Here is a 16,836-nt window from a genome sequence, read left to right on the forward strand (position 1 = left end):
ATTTTATCCGATGCAGTTAGCTCTATTCCCTGACCGCACTTGTTACACAATTGTATGGGCCCTGTTAAAGGTAAAGCATGCTACAACTTTATATATTATAGATCATTTACTCCATTGTTGTTGAGTGTACAACTAATAATGAGTGTAAACATGTGTTCTTAACTGTTGAATTAAGGCCTGCAGGGGAGGATCGATTGCCAAACGTCTCCTAGAAATCAGAATCTAATGACAATAAGTACATGGAATGTATTTTTGATCTGGATATATGTCCCAGAAAATGCATCTGCAAGAATGTTAGAGGTCCCTTCTTATATTTGTTGCTCATCTTCAAGAAAATACTTCAGAGCCTACTAATATGAGCAAACAATGATGGACTTGGTAAACATGGTGCTCGTTTAAATTTACGCACAACAAATACTTGGATACTAAATACACTATATTGTGTCTTACAGAGTAATGTTATCTCATCAAATTATTCCTTTCACCACCATTCAGTTAAGTTATATCAATATTTGTGGGATCAAAAGGAATTTAGTTTAGTTTCCATCCCTGTCCCTCAGTTGAAGATTAAATAATTTAAGAAAAACATAACATCTATTCATCGTTTTTTCCTCGCTAATGTAAGATCATGAAGATGGATAATATGTGTTCTGTGGTAATCCACATATTAGTTGCCAAATACTACCAAGGCTGTGAAAGAAACAATAGTTTATAAAGCAGCAAACTTCTGAAAATTCGCCAACTTCAGAACGTTGCTATGATACAGCAGTGGAGCTAAAACAAAACAATACAGTAGAGTGGTTTAAAATCAGAGAGATGGAAATGGTGGTTATTCACAATTGTTGCTGCTATGGCATACATTAATTGAATCATCAATAATCCCACTCAAGGGATTACAAGAATTACAGTTCCATCATTTATAATTGGCATGTTGCACCAGCATGGGCTACCCAACCTACTGAAAGAAGACTAGTTACAATTTTTACTTTAGGGAATGTAATAGATGGGATTTGGAAGCTTGAATGAGCGATTAGACATGGAGGAACCTAGCAGATCACTCCATTGATCTCCTGAGTTGCCCACTATTCGGAACCCCTCTTCTACCATCTCATTTCGTCTCTCTGATTTATAGGTTGTTGCTGTCTTGCCATGATCGTCTGAGCCTCTGCATAGAATCATTAATCAAAATTTCAATCCAGTTACATAGAAAGGCATGATACAGTAGGAACATTTGTACTGATCTGTGTCCTGACTATAGAAAAACAAGAGGTGTTCAAATACTAAGTGCAACCGTGGAAATTTATGGAGTCCACAAACATTTCCCTCCTCCAAGTTTCATGCCATATTCAATAAATAAGCATCAATACTAATGTTTTATCCCACATATTCAACCTCCATTCTGCACAAAACTAGTAATCAATCATAATCTGGGATCAGACCATCATGTCATGGATAAGTGAAATAAGTAAAAATCTGCATAAGCAAATAAAAAAGGAATTTTACAAGAACAATCTGCAGTACAGTAAAAAAGTTTAATTCAACATGACAATGCATCAACCAAATCTATTTGCCAGTGTTCACCAATGTGAAATCACATTGTGATTGGGGAAACATCTGATATAATTTGTGATTGGGGAAACAAGAATATTTCATAAGTTATCAATTCTTGGAGACAACTGAATGAAGGATGATTTTGCAGCAAATATATGCACATACAAGTAAGCAAGCAGCATACTCAGAAGCACCTAGATTAGAGGTAGTCAGACACGCAGTTGTAGAGAGTTAGGTTCCTATATACATGTTCAAAGCATTAACCTTCAGAGATTAACATTTCATTGATGAAGAATCTTGGAAATGGGAGCAAGTTCAACTTTTGTATAAAGTTCAAGAGTATACACACAAAAAAAAATTCAGCGACCAACCAAACATGTGAAACAAGAAGCAAGGCTTTTACTGCTTTCATTTAATGGACTTGTGTGATCCTTCCGAGAAAAGTAATAATGTGCCTTCATACATATCAAGTCTTAGTAAGATAAAAACGGAAACTAAATACGGGATTAGCAATGGCATGATTCGCAAAAACTGTTATGGAATGTTTCAAAGCATCTTCATAGGACACAGAACAAACATTAGACAAATTTCATTCTGAATGTTTACTGTTTCCTGTAAGTTTTCCATTTTTATCACCAGGAATGAAATCAACAAACTTTGTTCATAAAATCATAGTAATTTACTCACCTCAGAATGAGCTTGTCCCAATCGTGAAATCCAGCATTCATTAAATTCTCCACTGTAACATTTCTGTGTCTTTCGCTGCGCCCAGTTAGCAAGAAAACTTTGAATCCCAGACTCAGAACTTCTTGATAAAGCTTCAAACTGGACCCTAAGGCTGGCGCCATTCCCGTCTCAACCCATTTATCGAATTCCATACTATCAAATATCTCCAATCTGCAACATAGAGGTCAACACAAACCACCACTAGCTTAGTATTATACATAGTATGATGCCAAAAAAGGAAATCTCATGAACAGTAATATCTCATACAGTCACTGCACCACATTTTTTGATGGTACATAAAGAAACTTTATTGTTGGTGGAGAAGTTATTTTCAAAATACTGCCTGTTGATTTTAAATTTCATTTAATAAATTAGTCACACTTCTGATCAGGACAAGTGGGTTGGTTCGTTTCGTCCTCCTATCTACGCAATTCTCTGTCTTCGTTCGTGATCATGTTGGGCGAAATTTATGGTGCTTCACTTGTGTCTATGTACTGTCAATTGTGTACATATATGTCTGACCCACTCTCCCGAACCCACTCACGTTTCTGCTTTGATAATACGAAGATTTTTCAGAAGCAGAACCAACTCTAAGTAAAACAGGAAAAATCCCCTTCAAAATGGAAATTAGCAAAAGTGATAGTCAATGTATCTCATTTTACATAATGGATTTTGACTGAATAGGAAAATTTTTCAGTAAGATAGGTTTAAGAATCTATGGGGTGGGAGCTTCAGTCCAGGTGGAAGAATGACATGGTGTCACGTGCACACGCATCTGATCATGAGGGACCGATTAGGAAGTGTTGAACAAACATCCCCGAGGCTCGAATCAAGGAACAAAGTTCAATCCCAAAGAGACTCCGGAATCCACAATGTCGAGACCAGTGCCTCACCAGCATAGCTCGTCTAGCTCCGAAAGGGTAAGATCCAGAGATAGAGACAATAACCGATGATAAAGATAAGATATGTTCATCAACCCCAAAATCACGACAAAGGTTGAGATTTTCGCCAGTCAGTACGCTACAGCAGAGTTAGTGATCAAGTGGAAGACTATGAGAGGGGTGAACCCTATGCAATTAGTTCCCTAGTTTGTTCTCTATAAATAGTCCACTAGTCATCTATGTGGCCCCAAATTTCGATTCATACATTGTATACTCATACTATCTCTTTAAGCAAGAGTTCATTAGCTTCCCAATTCTTAAACTATTCTGGATAAGTTGTACTTAGGCCATTAAGGCCCAATTATCAAGATCCAATACACCGCTGGATCAAAAATTTTTTTATAACCGTGGTATCTGGGCCAACTTTCATGCACCTCGACTAAATCCACGGGATACGTGACACCTCCCACCAGCAACACCAAGGTTAGCAATAGATACCAGGTAACCTGTCCACCAAGGCTAGGATGGATGGGAAGAATCCCCTAGTATTTTTTTGTCTCTGCTGGGATATGAACTTGAGACCTCAGGTTCTCAATCCACTTCATTGACCACTAGGCCACACCCTTGGGCGGCATACACGGCTAGATCAATTTCGTGCTCCTATATTCATCCAGCTTACTTTTGTTGCCATTTCTTTCGTTCTTATTTCATTTACTAGATCATCAATTTAACTCACATGCCCTTAAACCACTAATAAATTCAACTATAACTTTTACGAGTAAACAAAGACGTGTAAGGGTACCAATAAGGAAGTAAATATAACAAAAAATAAAAACGAAATAGTGAAGAATCATACCCATAACCATGATCAGCATAATAGGGAAGATTAGAAAGCAAGGTTTCATCAACATCGAAAACCCACACATCTTTTGCATCAGCTCCCAAATTCACACTATTCGCAAAAGCTACAGCTTCATCAGAAACCCTGTCAATGTCCATGTTATAACCTGGACCCACAATGTATTGCCTGACATAGTGAGCACATTCCTCTGGAACAGTCTTCCATGGGCTTAAATTATTAGCTTCAACAGCAAACCTCCAACTCGTACACTTCAACTGAACCTCATCATCCTTGTAATACTGGGGTTCATTATTTTCGGGATACTCGATAATTAATGGCCTAGGAAAGACATGGGAGTTGAGATTTTCGTTACCAATGGCGACGGTAAACAGCACCAAGAATATGAAAATTCTCAAAATTGTCATTCTGGATATCAAGAAAATTCTTCCAATTTGGTCCAAGAATATGTGAAATACACAGTAAAAAATGATGGGTCCTTTTCTTGATTCCGATACAAAAGAAGTTCAAATTGTTAAGGATAACCCTAGTTTTTATGCAATTTAGGGGGAAACTGGAAGAAATCAGAAAAGATGAAGAGATTATATGGGCCCCAAAACTTGCTAATGAAGTAATGGAGTCAATAGAAGGGGGTTAAAGAATACGTATGTATGTATGTATATATATATATATAGTTGTACGTACGCGTACAAGACAGGAAATTGTGGTGATGGATTCCCAGCCAATAAGATTGCTTCATTTCCTACGGACGTTAATATAGGTTAGTGCCGTTATATTCACTTCTTTCCTCTTTTTTTTCTTTTCGGCCTTTTGTAATCCAAGTATCGTGGTTCGTCCGTTTCCTTTCACACGTGTTTTGTTGCTTAAAAAAAAAAAAAATAGAATATTGCCCGATTTTGACTTTTTTTTTTTTTTTTGCCCAAGATATCCCACAGCCGGCAACCGTGAGACTAATTCTTCGTTAGCGCATTTTGCATTAGGGAAGATCGAACTCCCGACCTCTTGCTCAAGGGACATAGCGCTGAACCACTATGCCAACTATAACTCTGGTGGTTGCCCGATTTTGACTTAGTATGGCTTTAATTAATTAATACAAATGAAATTGGCACAAATTTTTTGATGGCATTTTCATAATTAATGCATTTAGTAAGGGTGGGCTAGTAACTTCACAATTTTTTGACTAGCCAAAATATTCTTCAAACTTTAAAATCACCCTTTGTCAAAACCACAAATCAGAATTTCTATATCCAAAGAAAAAACATCTCCGTCCAACAATCTTTTGTCTAAGATTTCACTTGGCTAGTGGATCTTGGATCCCACTTTAATAGAAAGAGTTAAAGCTTTAGGATCCTCTTTTTAAGTCTCTTTTCTTCCTTCGATAAGAAACAACTTTTAGTATTACTATGAGAATGTGTGTTGCGTAATTAGGATTTAGGGATAGTGAGTGCTTAAAAAATTAAAAAAACTTAATGAGGTTTGAACTCGGGACCAAGGACCTTAACATCAACCCAAATTCCAATGCACCCAACCAACTTTCTATTATAGTAGGTGCTTTCATATGTTTTGTACATATTTTCATATATTTTCTATGTAATTATACCTATTTCACGTCGAGTTTAGTAGGTGCCAGAGAACCCCAAAATACAACATAGGTCCGCCCCTGGAATGTTTCTCCCTGATGGTTTATATAGATTTAAAAATACTTTATCAGATTAAATGAAATATATGTTGGGTTCAATTTGTGTGAATGAAAAATGGAGGGACACAACCCTTTGAGAAAACGACACATTGTTTTGGAAAAGAAGTGACTGTTCGAATAGTTGTGTTTGTTCAGAAAAAAGATACAATGTTTCGAATGAACAAACATGACACTTTCAAAGGATACACCTTTTCGGATGAATCATTGCCACCTTTCGGAAGGGGCACTTTATGGCTATATAAACCTGCATCTTTTCAACAGGTTAAGTATGAAAAATTTCTGCATAAGAAAAATATTCTCTTGCTTCCAAAAATTCTATGTAATCATCTCCCGTTGAGTGAGTTCGAAGAAAATCAGAAAGTTTGAGGTACCGCTACATTTTGGTTGTGAAGCCATTTTATCCTGGGAGAAAAATTCCGCAACCTTGGGTACTTGAGGGGAATTGTTTCCTTAAGGACACTCTGTGAATTCGGAGGACTTGGGTTTTTCTGCTTCATCTATTTTTCTTTAAGAAATTGAAAACATACTTCTTTGAAAGATCATTTTGATCTTGTGTTGAAGGTGTTGGACAACGTCATAAGTGTTCTTGGTTTATTCTTGAACTTGTGTTGAAGTAGTGTTGTGAAAATACAGATTTTGTGTACTCGAAAAAATAACAATCTTAAGGAAATAGTATTACTAATCTGTATTATTTCGTTTATTGTTTTTGCAGTAAATAGTTAAACTTCATATTGATAGTTCTTCAACCTTTTGAACTTGTGTTTGAAGTTCTTTAAACTTCATTTTGATAGTTCATAAATTGATTGAACTTGTGTTGAATTCTTAACATTTGGTTTTGCTATTTTCTAGAAAATAGTTTGAACTTCATTTTGTTGATGTTCATAAGTTGGGTTGAACTTATTGTTAAAAGTTCAAAGTTGTAAAACAGAGTTAAAACTTCATTTGATTCTTCATATGTTAATTTGAACATGTGTTTGAAGTTATTATTGAAAAATACAGATTTTATCAAAAATGAGAAAAACAACATTAAGGAAAGTATAAAAATATTTATTTTTTGTGTTTGTTTGGTGAAGGAAAAACAAATTTATCGCCATTTATAAATCAAGTATTTGATTAATCTGTATTGGGTTTGATTTTGTAGAGACTAAAATCTTTTGATTTCTACTCCCTCTATTAGAAGAATATAAAAACTTCATCGAGAAATCAGTATGAGAATTTGGTTCGAAAAATATAAAAACTTCACCGATTCGTTAAGATCTTTGTATTGGTTTCTGGAGTTTAAAATCTGTGGAATTTCACTCTGTTTGATTTTGATTATGATTTGAAGTCATAAAAACTTCGTTATGTTTCATAGTTCATTCGGTTGATGATTTTAAGATATAAAAACTTCATCATTTATTAGAAATAATTTGGCTAAAGATTAAATTCTTTATTGTTAATATTCTGAAATACTAAAGAGTATGTCAAAGATTGACAAGAAAATGACGAATGAAACTGAACAATAAATTGATTTGGTTGTGAATGGTACTGTCCCAACGACTACCAATGTTGTGTCATTAAGTCGTTCAGGTATTGCTCTAGCAATGAAAATGACAAAGAAATAGAAAAATATTTTGGTGTGAACTTCAAAGAATGGCAGCAAGTGATGTCATTTTGACTGACCAAACTTGCAATGCAAATGTTCACAAGTATAGATCCTCATATTCTTAAATAATAATAATAATAATAATAATAATAATAATGGTTGAAAATCAATTGTCTGATTTGAAAGATCTTTTGATTCATTCCAAGATAGACGGGGATAATGAGTTGAATGAAAAATCATCAATGATGGTTGCAAATCCAGTTAAGGATGATGCTCCAAATAATAAGAAGATGAAGAAATCTTCTGGACAAGAAAAGAGATTAGATAAACATGTTGGAAACAACTAGAAAATTTGAAAATCTATGTGATATAATCACTGAAAGCAATCTAGTTGGATATCCAAATGAATGGTGGTTTAATTTAGGAGCCACTAGATATGTTTGAGCGGACAAAGAAGCTTTTGCTACTTATGATTCCGTTGGTCCCAAAGAATTGATCTTCATGGGAAATAATATAATAGTCAAGGTTGAAGGAAGTGGGAAGATATTCTCAAAAGTAACTTTCGACAAGGTGTTAACTCTCACCAATGTTCTGCATGTTCCTACTATTAGGAAAAACTTAGTGTCGATGACACTTCTCATTAAAAATAGATTTAAGTGTCTGTTTATTTTGGAGAAAGTTGTAATAAGAAAGAATGAAACATATGCAGGAATGGGCTACCTCAATAAGGGCCTTTTCAAACTTTATGTAATGGTTATTGAAATGAAGAAAGTTGGGGCTTCTTCTTACTTGCTAAGAGTCAAACGATTTATGGCATAGTCGTTTAGGATATGTCAAGTACAAAATCTTGCAAAAATTGATTAACTTAAAAGTTTTGTCAAACTTTGAGTGTAATAAATCAAAATGTCAAATGTGTGTGGAATCAAAGTGTGCTAAGCATCCGTATAAGTCCGTTGAAAGGAATTCCAATTCCTTAGACTTAATCCACACTGACATTTGTGATATGAAGTCAACACTATTTCGTGGTGAAAAAAAGTATTTTATAACTTTTATTGATGATTGCACTAGATATTGTTGTGTCTATTTGCTAACTAGTAAGAATGAAGTAATAGATGAATTTAGGCAACATAAAACTGAAGTTGAAAATCAGTTAGAGAAAAAGATTAAAATGATAAGAAGTGATAGGGGCGGGGAATATGAATCTCCCTTTGCGGAAATATGTGTAGAGAATGGAATTGTCCATCAAACTACAGCCCCGTATTCACCTCAATCTAATGAAATTACGAAAAGAAAATGATGAATGTCTTACTTATAGGTTTAGGTTTACCACAAAACTTGTTGGGGAAGCTATCCTTACGGCTAACCGAATACTCAATAGAGTGCCCCATAGTAAGACACAATCAATTTCATATGAAAAATGGAAAGAAAGGAAACTCAACTCAAAATATTTCAAAGTGTGAGGGTGTCTAGCAAAGTTTCAAGTTCCTATGCCTAAAAGAGTAAGGATAAGGCCTAGGACGGTGGACTGTATGTTCATAGGATATGCTAAAAGTAGCAAAGCATATCGGCTTTTGGTTCATAAGTCCGAACATTCAGATATTAATGAAAATACAATAATTGAATCAGATAATGTTGAATTCTTTGAAAATATTTATCCGTATAAAACTAGACATGAACAGTATAGTAGGGGTCTAAACGATCTCGAAATGAACCAAGTAAAGATGTACATAATGATGAGAATCCAAGACGTAGTATACGTTAAAGAACGGAAACTTCGTTTGGATCGGATTTTGTAACATATGTTAGAAAATGAGCCTCAAACATTTAAAGAAGTGATGGTGTCTTCGAACTCATCCTTTTGGAAAGAGGCAGTCGATAGTGAGATTGATTCAATCTTAAGCAACCATACGTGGGAGTTGGTTGATCTTCCTCCAGGAAATAAACCTTTAGTTTCTAAATGTATCTTCAAAAGGAAAATGAAATCGGATGGTATTATTGACAAATATAAGGCAAGACTTATAGTAAAAGGCTTTAAACAGAAAAAAGGCCTTGATTACTTTGATACATACTCGCCAGTAACAAGGATAATATCGATTCGAATGTTAATTACCTTAGTGGCAGTATCTAGTCTTGAAATCCATCAAATGAATGTAAAAATAGTATTCCTGAATGGAGAATTGGAGGAAGAAATCTATATGGAACAACCCGAGGGTTTTGTGGTTCCAGGAAAAGAAAATAAGGTGTGTAAACTTGTAAAGTCACTATATAAAATAAAAGAAGCACCTAAACAATGGCATGTGAAGTTTGACCAGACCATGTTGGCAAACGGGTTCAAGATAAATGAATGTGATAAGTGTGTCTACATTAGAGACACTCCAAATTACTAAGTCATTATTTGTTTATATGTAGATGATATGTTGATCATCAGTAGAGACATTTCTGACATAAAGTCCGCAAAGTAAATGCTCGAGAGCAAGTTCGATATGAAAGATCTTGGAGTTGCGGATGTGATCTTAGGAATAAGAATCCATAGAACTCCACAAGGGTTGGCATTGTCACAGTCTCATTATATCAAAAAAGTACTTGACAAATTCAAGTATTTGGAATTTGGTATTGTCAAAACTCCATTGGATGTGAGCTTCGCACTTTAAAAAAATGAAGGTGAAAGTGACTCACAATTGGAGTACGCAAGAGTATTGGGATGTTTAATATATATAATGAATTGTACACGATTAAACATAGCATGCTCTATTAGTAAGTTGAGCCGGTGCACGAATAATCCCAACAAAACTCATTGGATGATAATGAAAAGAGTTTTGAGGTATCTTAAATACACCCAAGACTGTACTTTGCATTATAATAAATATCCTGCGGTACTTGAAGGATATAGTGATACAAATTGGATCACCGGTTCAAATGAAGTAAGATCCACGAGTGGATATGTATTTATAATAGGCGGAGGAGCAGTCTCTTGGAAATCATCCAAACAGACATGTATTGCTCTCTCTACGATGGAATCTGAATTTATCGCGTTAGATAAAATCGGTTAAAAAGCAGAATGACTCCAAAATTTCTTGAAAGATATACCTTATTGGACCAAACCTGTGGCACCAGTATGTATACACTACGATAGCCAAGCGGCAATAGGTAGGGCAGAGAGTATGATGTACAATGGTAAATCTCGTCACATAAGACAGAGACATAATACCGTTAGAGAACTTCTCTCTAGTGGAATTATCACTGTTGACTATATAAAATCAAAGGATAATGTGTCGGATCCACTTACAAAAGGCCTGCCTAGAGAAGGAATTGAGAGGACATCCAATGAAATAGGTTACGGCCCAGGACAAGTCAGCATGACGGTAACTCTACCTAGAAGGCTGGAGATCCCAAGATCTAGGTTCAAGAAGATCAAACAAAGTTGTGTCTGACAGGCTCAACATTGTTAATATACTCAACCCATTCACATGATGTAGACAATGTTTAGTAAACAAGAATAAGACTTATGGTGTGAAGTCTTTTAATGATTATCTAAATTTGGTAGATTTGACTAAATAGTTCAATCTACAGGATTGAACATTTAGAAATCACCTATGTGAGGGCGAAGTTGAAGCCGCTTCAAGGAGAATGTTCGTAAAGGCCTATTCTCTAAGCTCTCATGAGACCGGGACGTGTACATGGCTGAAATGAACAAAATTGTGAGAACCATAAATGGTAAAAGGATGGTTATGTGACATGTGTTGTCTAGGTGTACATTAAAGCTCAACGGTTCAAAGATATCAAATCTACCGATTGACCGAGTGCATCCGATGCATGATCACTACGGAAAGTTCAAAGGGAAACTCACTTATCCAGATGCAATCAGTCTTTGCTTGATGATCACATACTTGTCTGTAAAGTTTTACAAAGAATAGCCATTCACCATTCATGTGGGGGATTGTTGGATTCAATTGGTGTGAATGGAAAATGGAGGGACATAACCCATTGAGGAAAAGACACATTGTTTTGGAAAAGGAGTGATTGTTCGGATAGTTGTGTCTGTTTAGAAAAAAGACACAATGTTTCGAATGAACAAACATGACTCTTTCAAATGATACACCTTTTCGGATGAACCATTTCCACCTTTCGAAAGGGGTACTTTATGGCTATATAAACCTGCATTTTTTCCACAGGCTAATTATGAAAAATTTCTGCATAAGAAAAATATTCTCTTGCTTCTAAAAACTCTGTGTAATCATCTCCTGTTGAGTGAGTTCGAAGAAAATTAGAAAGTTTGAGGTACCACTATATTCTGATTGTGAAGCCATTTTATCTTGGGAGAAAAATTCCGCAACCTCGGGTACTTGAGGGGAATTATTTCCTTAAGGACACTCCATGAATTCAGAGGACTTGGCTTTTTCTGCTTCAAATATTTTTCTTTAAGAAACTGAAAACATACTTTTTTGAAAGATCATTTTGATCTTGTGTTGAAGGTGTTGGACAACGTCATAAGTGTTCTTGATTTATTCTTGAACTTGTGTTGAAGTAGTATTACGAAAATACAGATTTTGTGTACCCAAAAAAACAACAATCTTAAATATAAAGCGTTAAAATACGAAAAATTTAAGAAGTACCATATTTTAAAAAGTTTTAAGTACGTAATTACTATGTAATCAATGATTTTGTAAAGATTTGACTTTAAAAATAAGGAAAGATTTTAAATATATGAAAAAATGACAGTATTTTATGATCTTAATTCTCAAAAGCTAAAAAGGAGTAATCGCAATATTTTTGGGATAATTTTCTGATATTGTATTGACTAATATTGAATGATGATTACAACTAATGGAAACTAAAGGATAACTGAGACATGGAAAACTATCTACTCGACTTTATAGATGAGCTTGTAATTTGTAGAATGGAAGAGAAGAGAAAAGAAGAAAAGAGATCTAGGTTAGAGGATAGAAAGAAAGACAAGAGGATTCAGAAGAGAAGAGAAGGGGATTTGGATTATACCAGTTATGCGATAATACTCTGCCCAACGAATTTGTTAGGCTTTATAGCAGAACTCGTCCAGCTGGCTCGTCTGTGCCCTCGGAGCTCATTAACTGAATTCTGATAGTGGCCGTTGATTTTAGTGTTAGTTATTTCCTTCGTTGTCTTTCTAGTTTCGAACTTGAGTGGATGCATTCATTTTATTGCCATTTCTCACGTCATTACACCATACCACAAATATGATTCAAATTGATTCGTCTTTCTTAGCCCTCGCGGCAAGGAAAAGAGGTACTGCATCACAAATGCAAAAGTGATGATCCATCCATCAACTACTCAACTTTTCAGGGTAAAGAATTTTTGAAAAGTGATTTAAACTTTTACACTTTATTAAAAATCCCCGCAATAGATAAAAGTATTTAATTTTAAATCATTAAATGTTACAGGTGCGAGACACGTACGACTAAACTAGTATAAAAAAATTCTATTTGATTAAGGTAAAAATTTACTTATTTCTTAACAATTTTAATTATAGTTAGGTCCAACGAAACCTTTCCAACTCAAAGCGCGACAATATCATATTTTTAGTTAACACCTTATTAAACCGCAAATAAGCGAAGGAATCGAAAGGCTAAATGTCAAAAAATCTTTCACGTATGTTAGACGGGAACTTTTGAGTAATGACTCCCAAAGGGAAAAAAAAAAAAGCACCCATAAGATTCGAACACAAATTACTTTAGGATTTAATTGGTTTTGAATTCATAAATATTAAGAAATAATTAAATTTCTATTTATCAAAAAATATTAAAAAATATAGTAAAGGAGTCCTTTCCTAATTGAGCATGCATATAAGGAAATTTGTCTTTCATATATTTTAGGAACCTACTTAATATTTATAAAAATAATTTAATAATAATTTAAAGATAATATTAAATAACGATTTTGTCTATTACAAAATCTTTTAATGAGGGAAAAAAGTTCAGATAATATTTCATAATTTATTACGTGTACGTTATTTTATTAAGTACAAAAATTTTTAAAATATAACGTAAAATTATGAAGATAAAAAAGTGTAGTTAAATCAAGAGGAACATGATAAATCACAACGTAGCCAAAATAAATTCCCTCGTTTTAATTTATGTTAGTCTTTTTTTTATAAGTTGAGATTGTCCGAATTAATGACAACCATATTTTAGACATTCTATATAGTAGTTAGTCATATATTTATTTTTAATTCTAAAAGAACTTTATTTTGATGGAGAGTCATTTTTTTCCTCAAAAGTGTATATTTTTATTAAAATTGAGGGCATTTTAGATGATTATATGACACGACCCGAATCAAGGCCTAGTCTTGTTGGGCATCTCAAGTCCAATCAGGACCAGAGACCAACCCTAGTACCTAGCCACAACCGCCCTGCACCCTATGTCAGATGAATTCCGAACATATAACAAGATAAAACAATAATAGTTTAAAGACATTAAATAAAGTCTATAATCATAATCCAATAACCTCAACCAATTATCCAACCGGTGCTAACCCCAATGCCAATACCAATACCAAGGCTGACATCAATACCTACACCGTCCATGCCCACAGTAGTCTGACAAAGCCTATAACCATAATCAAATAATATCTGGTCGGGACATTCCCCTGACCATAGCCAAAACCAAAATCCAAGAAACAAAAATAATAAAAAGAAATCCATAGCATGAAATAGAATCTGAAGCTCACCACTTTAATCTGACTCAAAGTTGTTTCCGAATCCAAGTCACTGAGTAGGAGGAATGGTGGTATCGACGGTTCCTGCATCTCGTGGAAAAACGGTTAGCAAAGTGAACGCTAACATTTACTCAGGGATAAGATAAAATAATTCCAGTAATTTAAAATCAAATCAATTAACCATGTGTAATCACATATATACATATCTATATACCATATCGCGATAGGAAATAAGGTTTAGCATGTATTTAATACCTTTACCTGGGCTGTGTAGCTTTGGTCATCCTAAAACCACTAGCAGGCTATATGGGTTCAGCTCCCCCTACTGAAAGGGCCCCAGTGCGTGTTAGCTGTACGACTGGAGAAAAGAACCTGAAATGACTAGTACATCTCTCAAAATATAAAGTGTGACATCATGCACACGATTACCATGATCAAACCTCACATCGACAGACATGAATTTCTAGTATTGGTCCTCCTTAGACCTCTACCTTCCACGGCTATGCTACATCTCCCCATTAAACCCATAGTAAAACCATTCACAGTTTAACGTTTTACCAATGAGTCTTTTATTAGGCATTAACCATTAGTAGCGTCATACCAAAATTAGAGCTTGCAAGTCTATCCTTTTATGACATACCAATGCCATTAAACCAAGTTGACTCCAAAGTTTCCAATTAAACCAAGACCATGACCACCAAGGCCTTTCCAAACCAATTAAAACCAACCAAACCAATTTAAGTTCCATTACTTTTTATGTAATGCAAAGATTTCAAGAATAGTCAAACTATTTGACGAAATCATTCTCATTGGCATTTTAACAAACAGGCTGAGAGCACAAATATTTCAAAACCATAACCAAATAATTTGGGGAATCCATAATACCCCAAAATCTATTTACCATCAACATGCATCCCATAATGTCAAAATCATACTAAAAGCATGAAAAAAAATATAATTAAACCATGAGAAACATTATTCAACTATGAACATACAAAACCTCAAACCATTAGTTCAAACATAAGAATATCATGAAAATCACACACTAAAATAGATGCTCTTTGTAAAATAACAATGAGGGAAGAGTAATATGTCTTAGACACTAAGGAAGACAGAGAGAATTATTCTTGAAAGCCCCTAATTGATTGTCTTGAATAAACCCTAGCCTCTTGCTAGAACAGAGAGTTTGAGAGATTTTTAAGAGTGTTTGATTGGGAATAATAGGTTAATGAAGTCCCAAAAGGTGTTTTATGTCATGTTATCAAAGAAAGTTAAAAAGGAAAATTTCTAAAATGCCCTCAACTTAAAATTGTTAAATTACCGCAGGTGGTTACGAGTCGACCCCTTGACTCGTGACCATAACATATGACTCATACTATGGAGTCGTAACCAAATCAGTGAGTTGGACACTCATACACTATCCACCATACGAGTCGCACCTAAGGCAGAATCTAAAGAGATTGACACTGGACAACATACGACTTATCACAATGACTTATAACCTATCCTCACGGATCCTAGTGAGTCACTCATACTCAAAGACAAGTCAAGTTACTAAGTTTATGATTTGATAAAGGATCGACCTAATGACCCGTTACTACACCTAATGACTCATACCACTAAACCGTAACCTCAATAAAAACCCAACCACCATCACTGGACACCTTACGAGTTAGGTCACCTGACTTGTATCCACACGATATGACTCGTATGATAAGTCGTTACAAGGACAGTGAGCTCAAGGCTCAGGATGTTTCTAAGGGCCAAAACCTAGGGTATTTTAATTCTCCCCCATTTAGATCATTCATCCTCGAATGATGGGACAAGGCATTACAAGTACCATTTGGACTCTACACGCCTCTACTCTTACCTTTAACTAAGTTAAAAAATAAAGATGTTAAGAATAAAACATACCTTACGCACGAATTTTCGAAGCGAAAAATAGGAATAGATATTTGAACTTCATATCCTCTTCAGCTTCCCAAGTAGCCTCTTCGACTTTATAGTTCCTCCATAGAACCTTTACTGAGGCCACGTCCTTGGTCCGCAATCGACAAACCTGCTGATCCAAGACCTCAATCGACATCTCCTCATAAGATAAAGAATCTAAAATACCAATATCCTTGATAGGCACAATTTGCGATGGATTACCTATACACTTCCTCATTATTGAAACATGGACTACTGGGTGAATGGAGCTCAAACTAGAAGGCAACTCCAACTCATATGCAACACTATCAGCCCTCCTCAAAACCAAATACTGACTAATATACCGGGGTCTGAGCTTCCTCTTCTTCCCAAACTGTATCACTCCCTTTATGAGAGATACCTTCAAGAACACCCTATCCCAGCCTCAAACTCTAACTTCTTTTGCCTTACATTCACATAGGACTTTTGGCAACTTTGGGTAGCCTTAAGTCTATCTCGAATCACATTCACCTTCTTCATGTCTTGGTGAACCAAATTTGGGCCAAATATCTCTGCCTCACCAACCTCGAACCACCGAATAGGAGATCTACACATCCTATCTTACTACGCCTCAAACAAAGCCATTCCCATGCTAGAGTGGTAGCTATTATTATAGGCAAACTCTATAAGAGGCAAATGCTCAACCCAACTACCACCATAGTCAATCACACAAGTTTGAAGTATATCCTCCAACATCTGAATAGTTCTTTCTGCTTGCGCATCCGATTATGGGTGAAAAGTTATACTAAGACTTATCTTTGTCCCCATACGTTTCTGAAATGGCCACCAAAAGTGAGATAAAAACTGCATACCACGATCTAAGATGATAGAAACAAGCACCTCATGCAACTTTACAATCTCTTGAAGGTACAACAT

At 35.1% G+C, this 16,836-nt stretch overlaps 1 protein-coding gene across 1 annotated transcript; it reads right to left on the bottom strand.

Annotated features, from left to right (window-relative positions):
- Positions 1 to 775: 775 nt before the first annotated feature.
- On the bottom strand, positions 776 to 4,802 carry LOC107873378 (acid phosphatase 1). The gene is made up of 3 exons (XM_016720215.2): positions 4,015 to 4,802; positions 2,239 to 2,448; positions 776 to 1,165 (listed from the first exon to the last, which is right to left on the bottom strand). The coding sequence occupies exons 1-3, from the start codon at positions 4,422 to 4,424 to the stop codon at positions 988 to 990; spliced, it is 798 nt and encodes a 265-aa protein (XP_016575701.1). The 5' UTR covers positions 4,425 to 4,802; the 3' UTR covers positions 776 to 987.
- Positions 4,803 to 16,836: the final 12,034 nt, after the last annotated feature.

This window comes from Capsicum annuum, chromosome 6, assembly GCF_002878395.1.
Source record: "Capsicum annuum cultivar UCD-10X-F1 chromosome 6, UCD10Xv1.1, whole genome shotgun sequence".
Lineage (NCBI taxonomy): Eukaryota > Viridiplantae > Streptophyta > Magnoliopsida > Solanales > Solanaceae > Capsicum > Capsicum annuum.

Bases quoted from the DNA above. Each gene is read 5' to 3' on its own strand.
- LOC107873378 (XM_016720215.2), bottom strand. From the start codon at position 4,424: ATGACAATTTTGAGAATTTTCATATTCTTGGTGCTGTTTACCGTCGCC. The intron at 2,449-4,014 runs GTATGATTCTTC...TCTATGTTGCAG, and splicing joins TATGCTGATCATGGTTATGG to ATTGGAGATATTTGATAGTA. The intron at 1,166-2,238 runs GTGAGTAAATTA...GATTCTATGCAG, and splicing joins TGGGACAAGCTCATTCTGAG to AGGCTCAGACGATCATGGCA.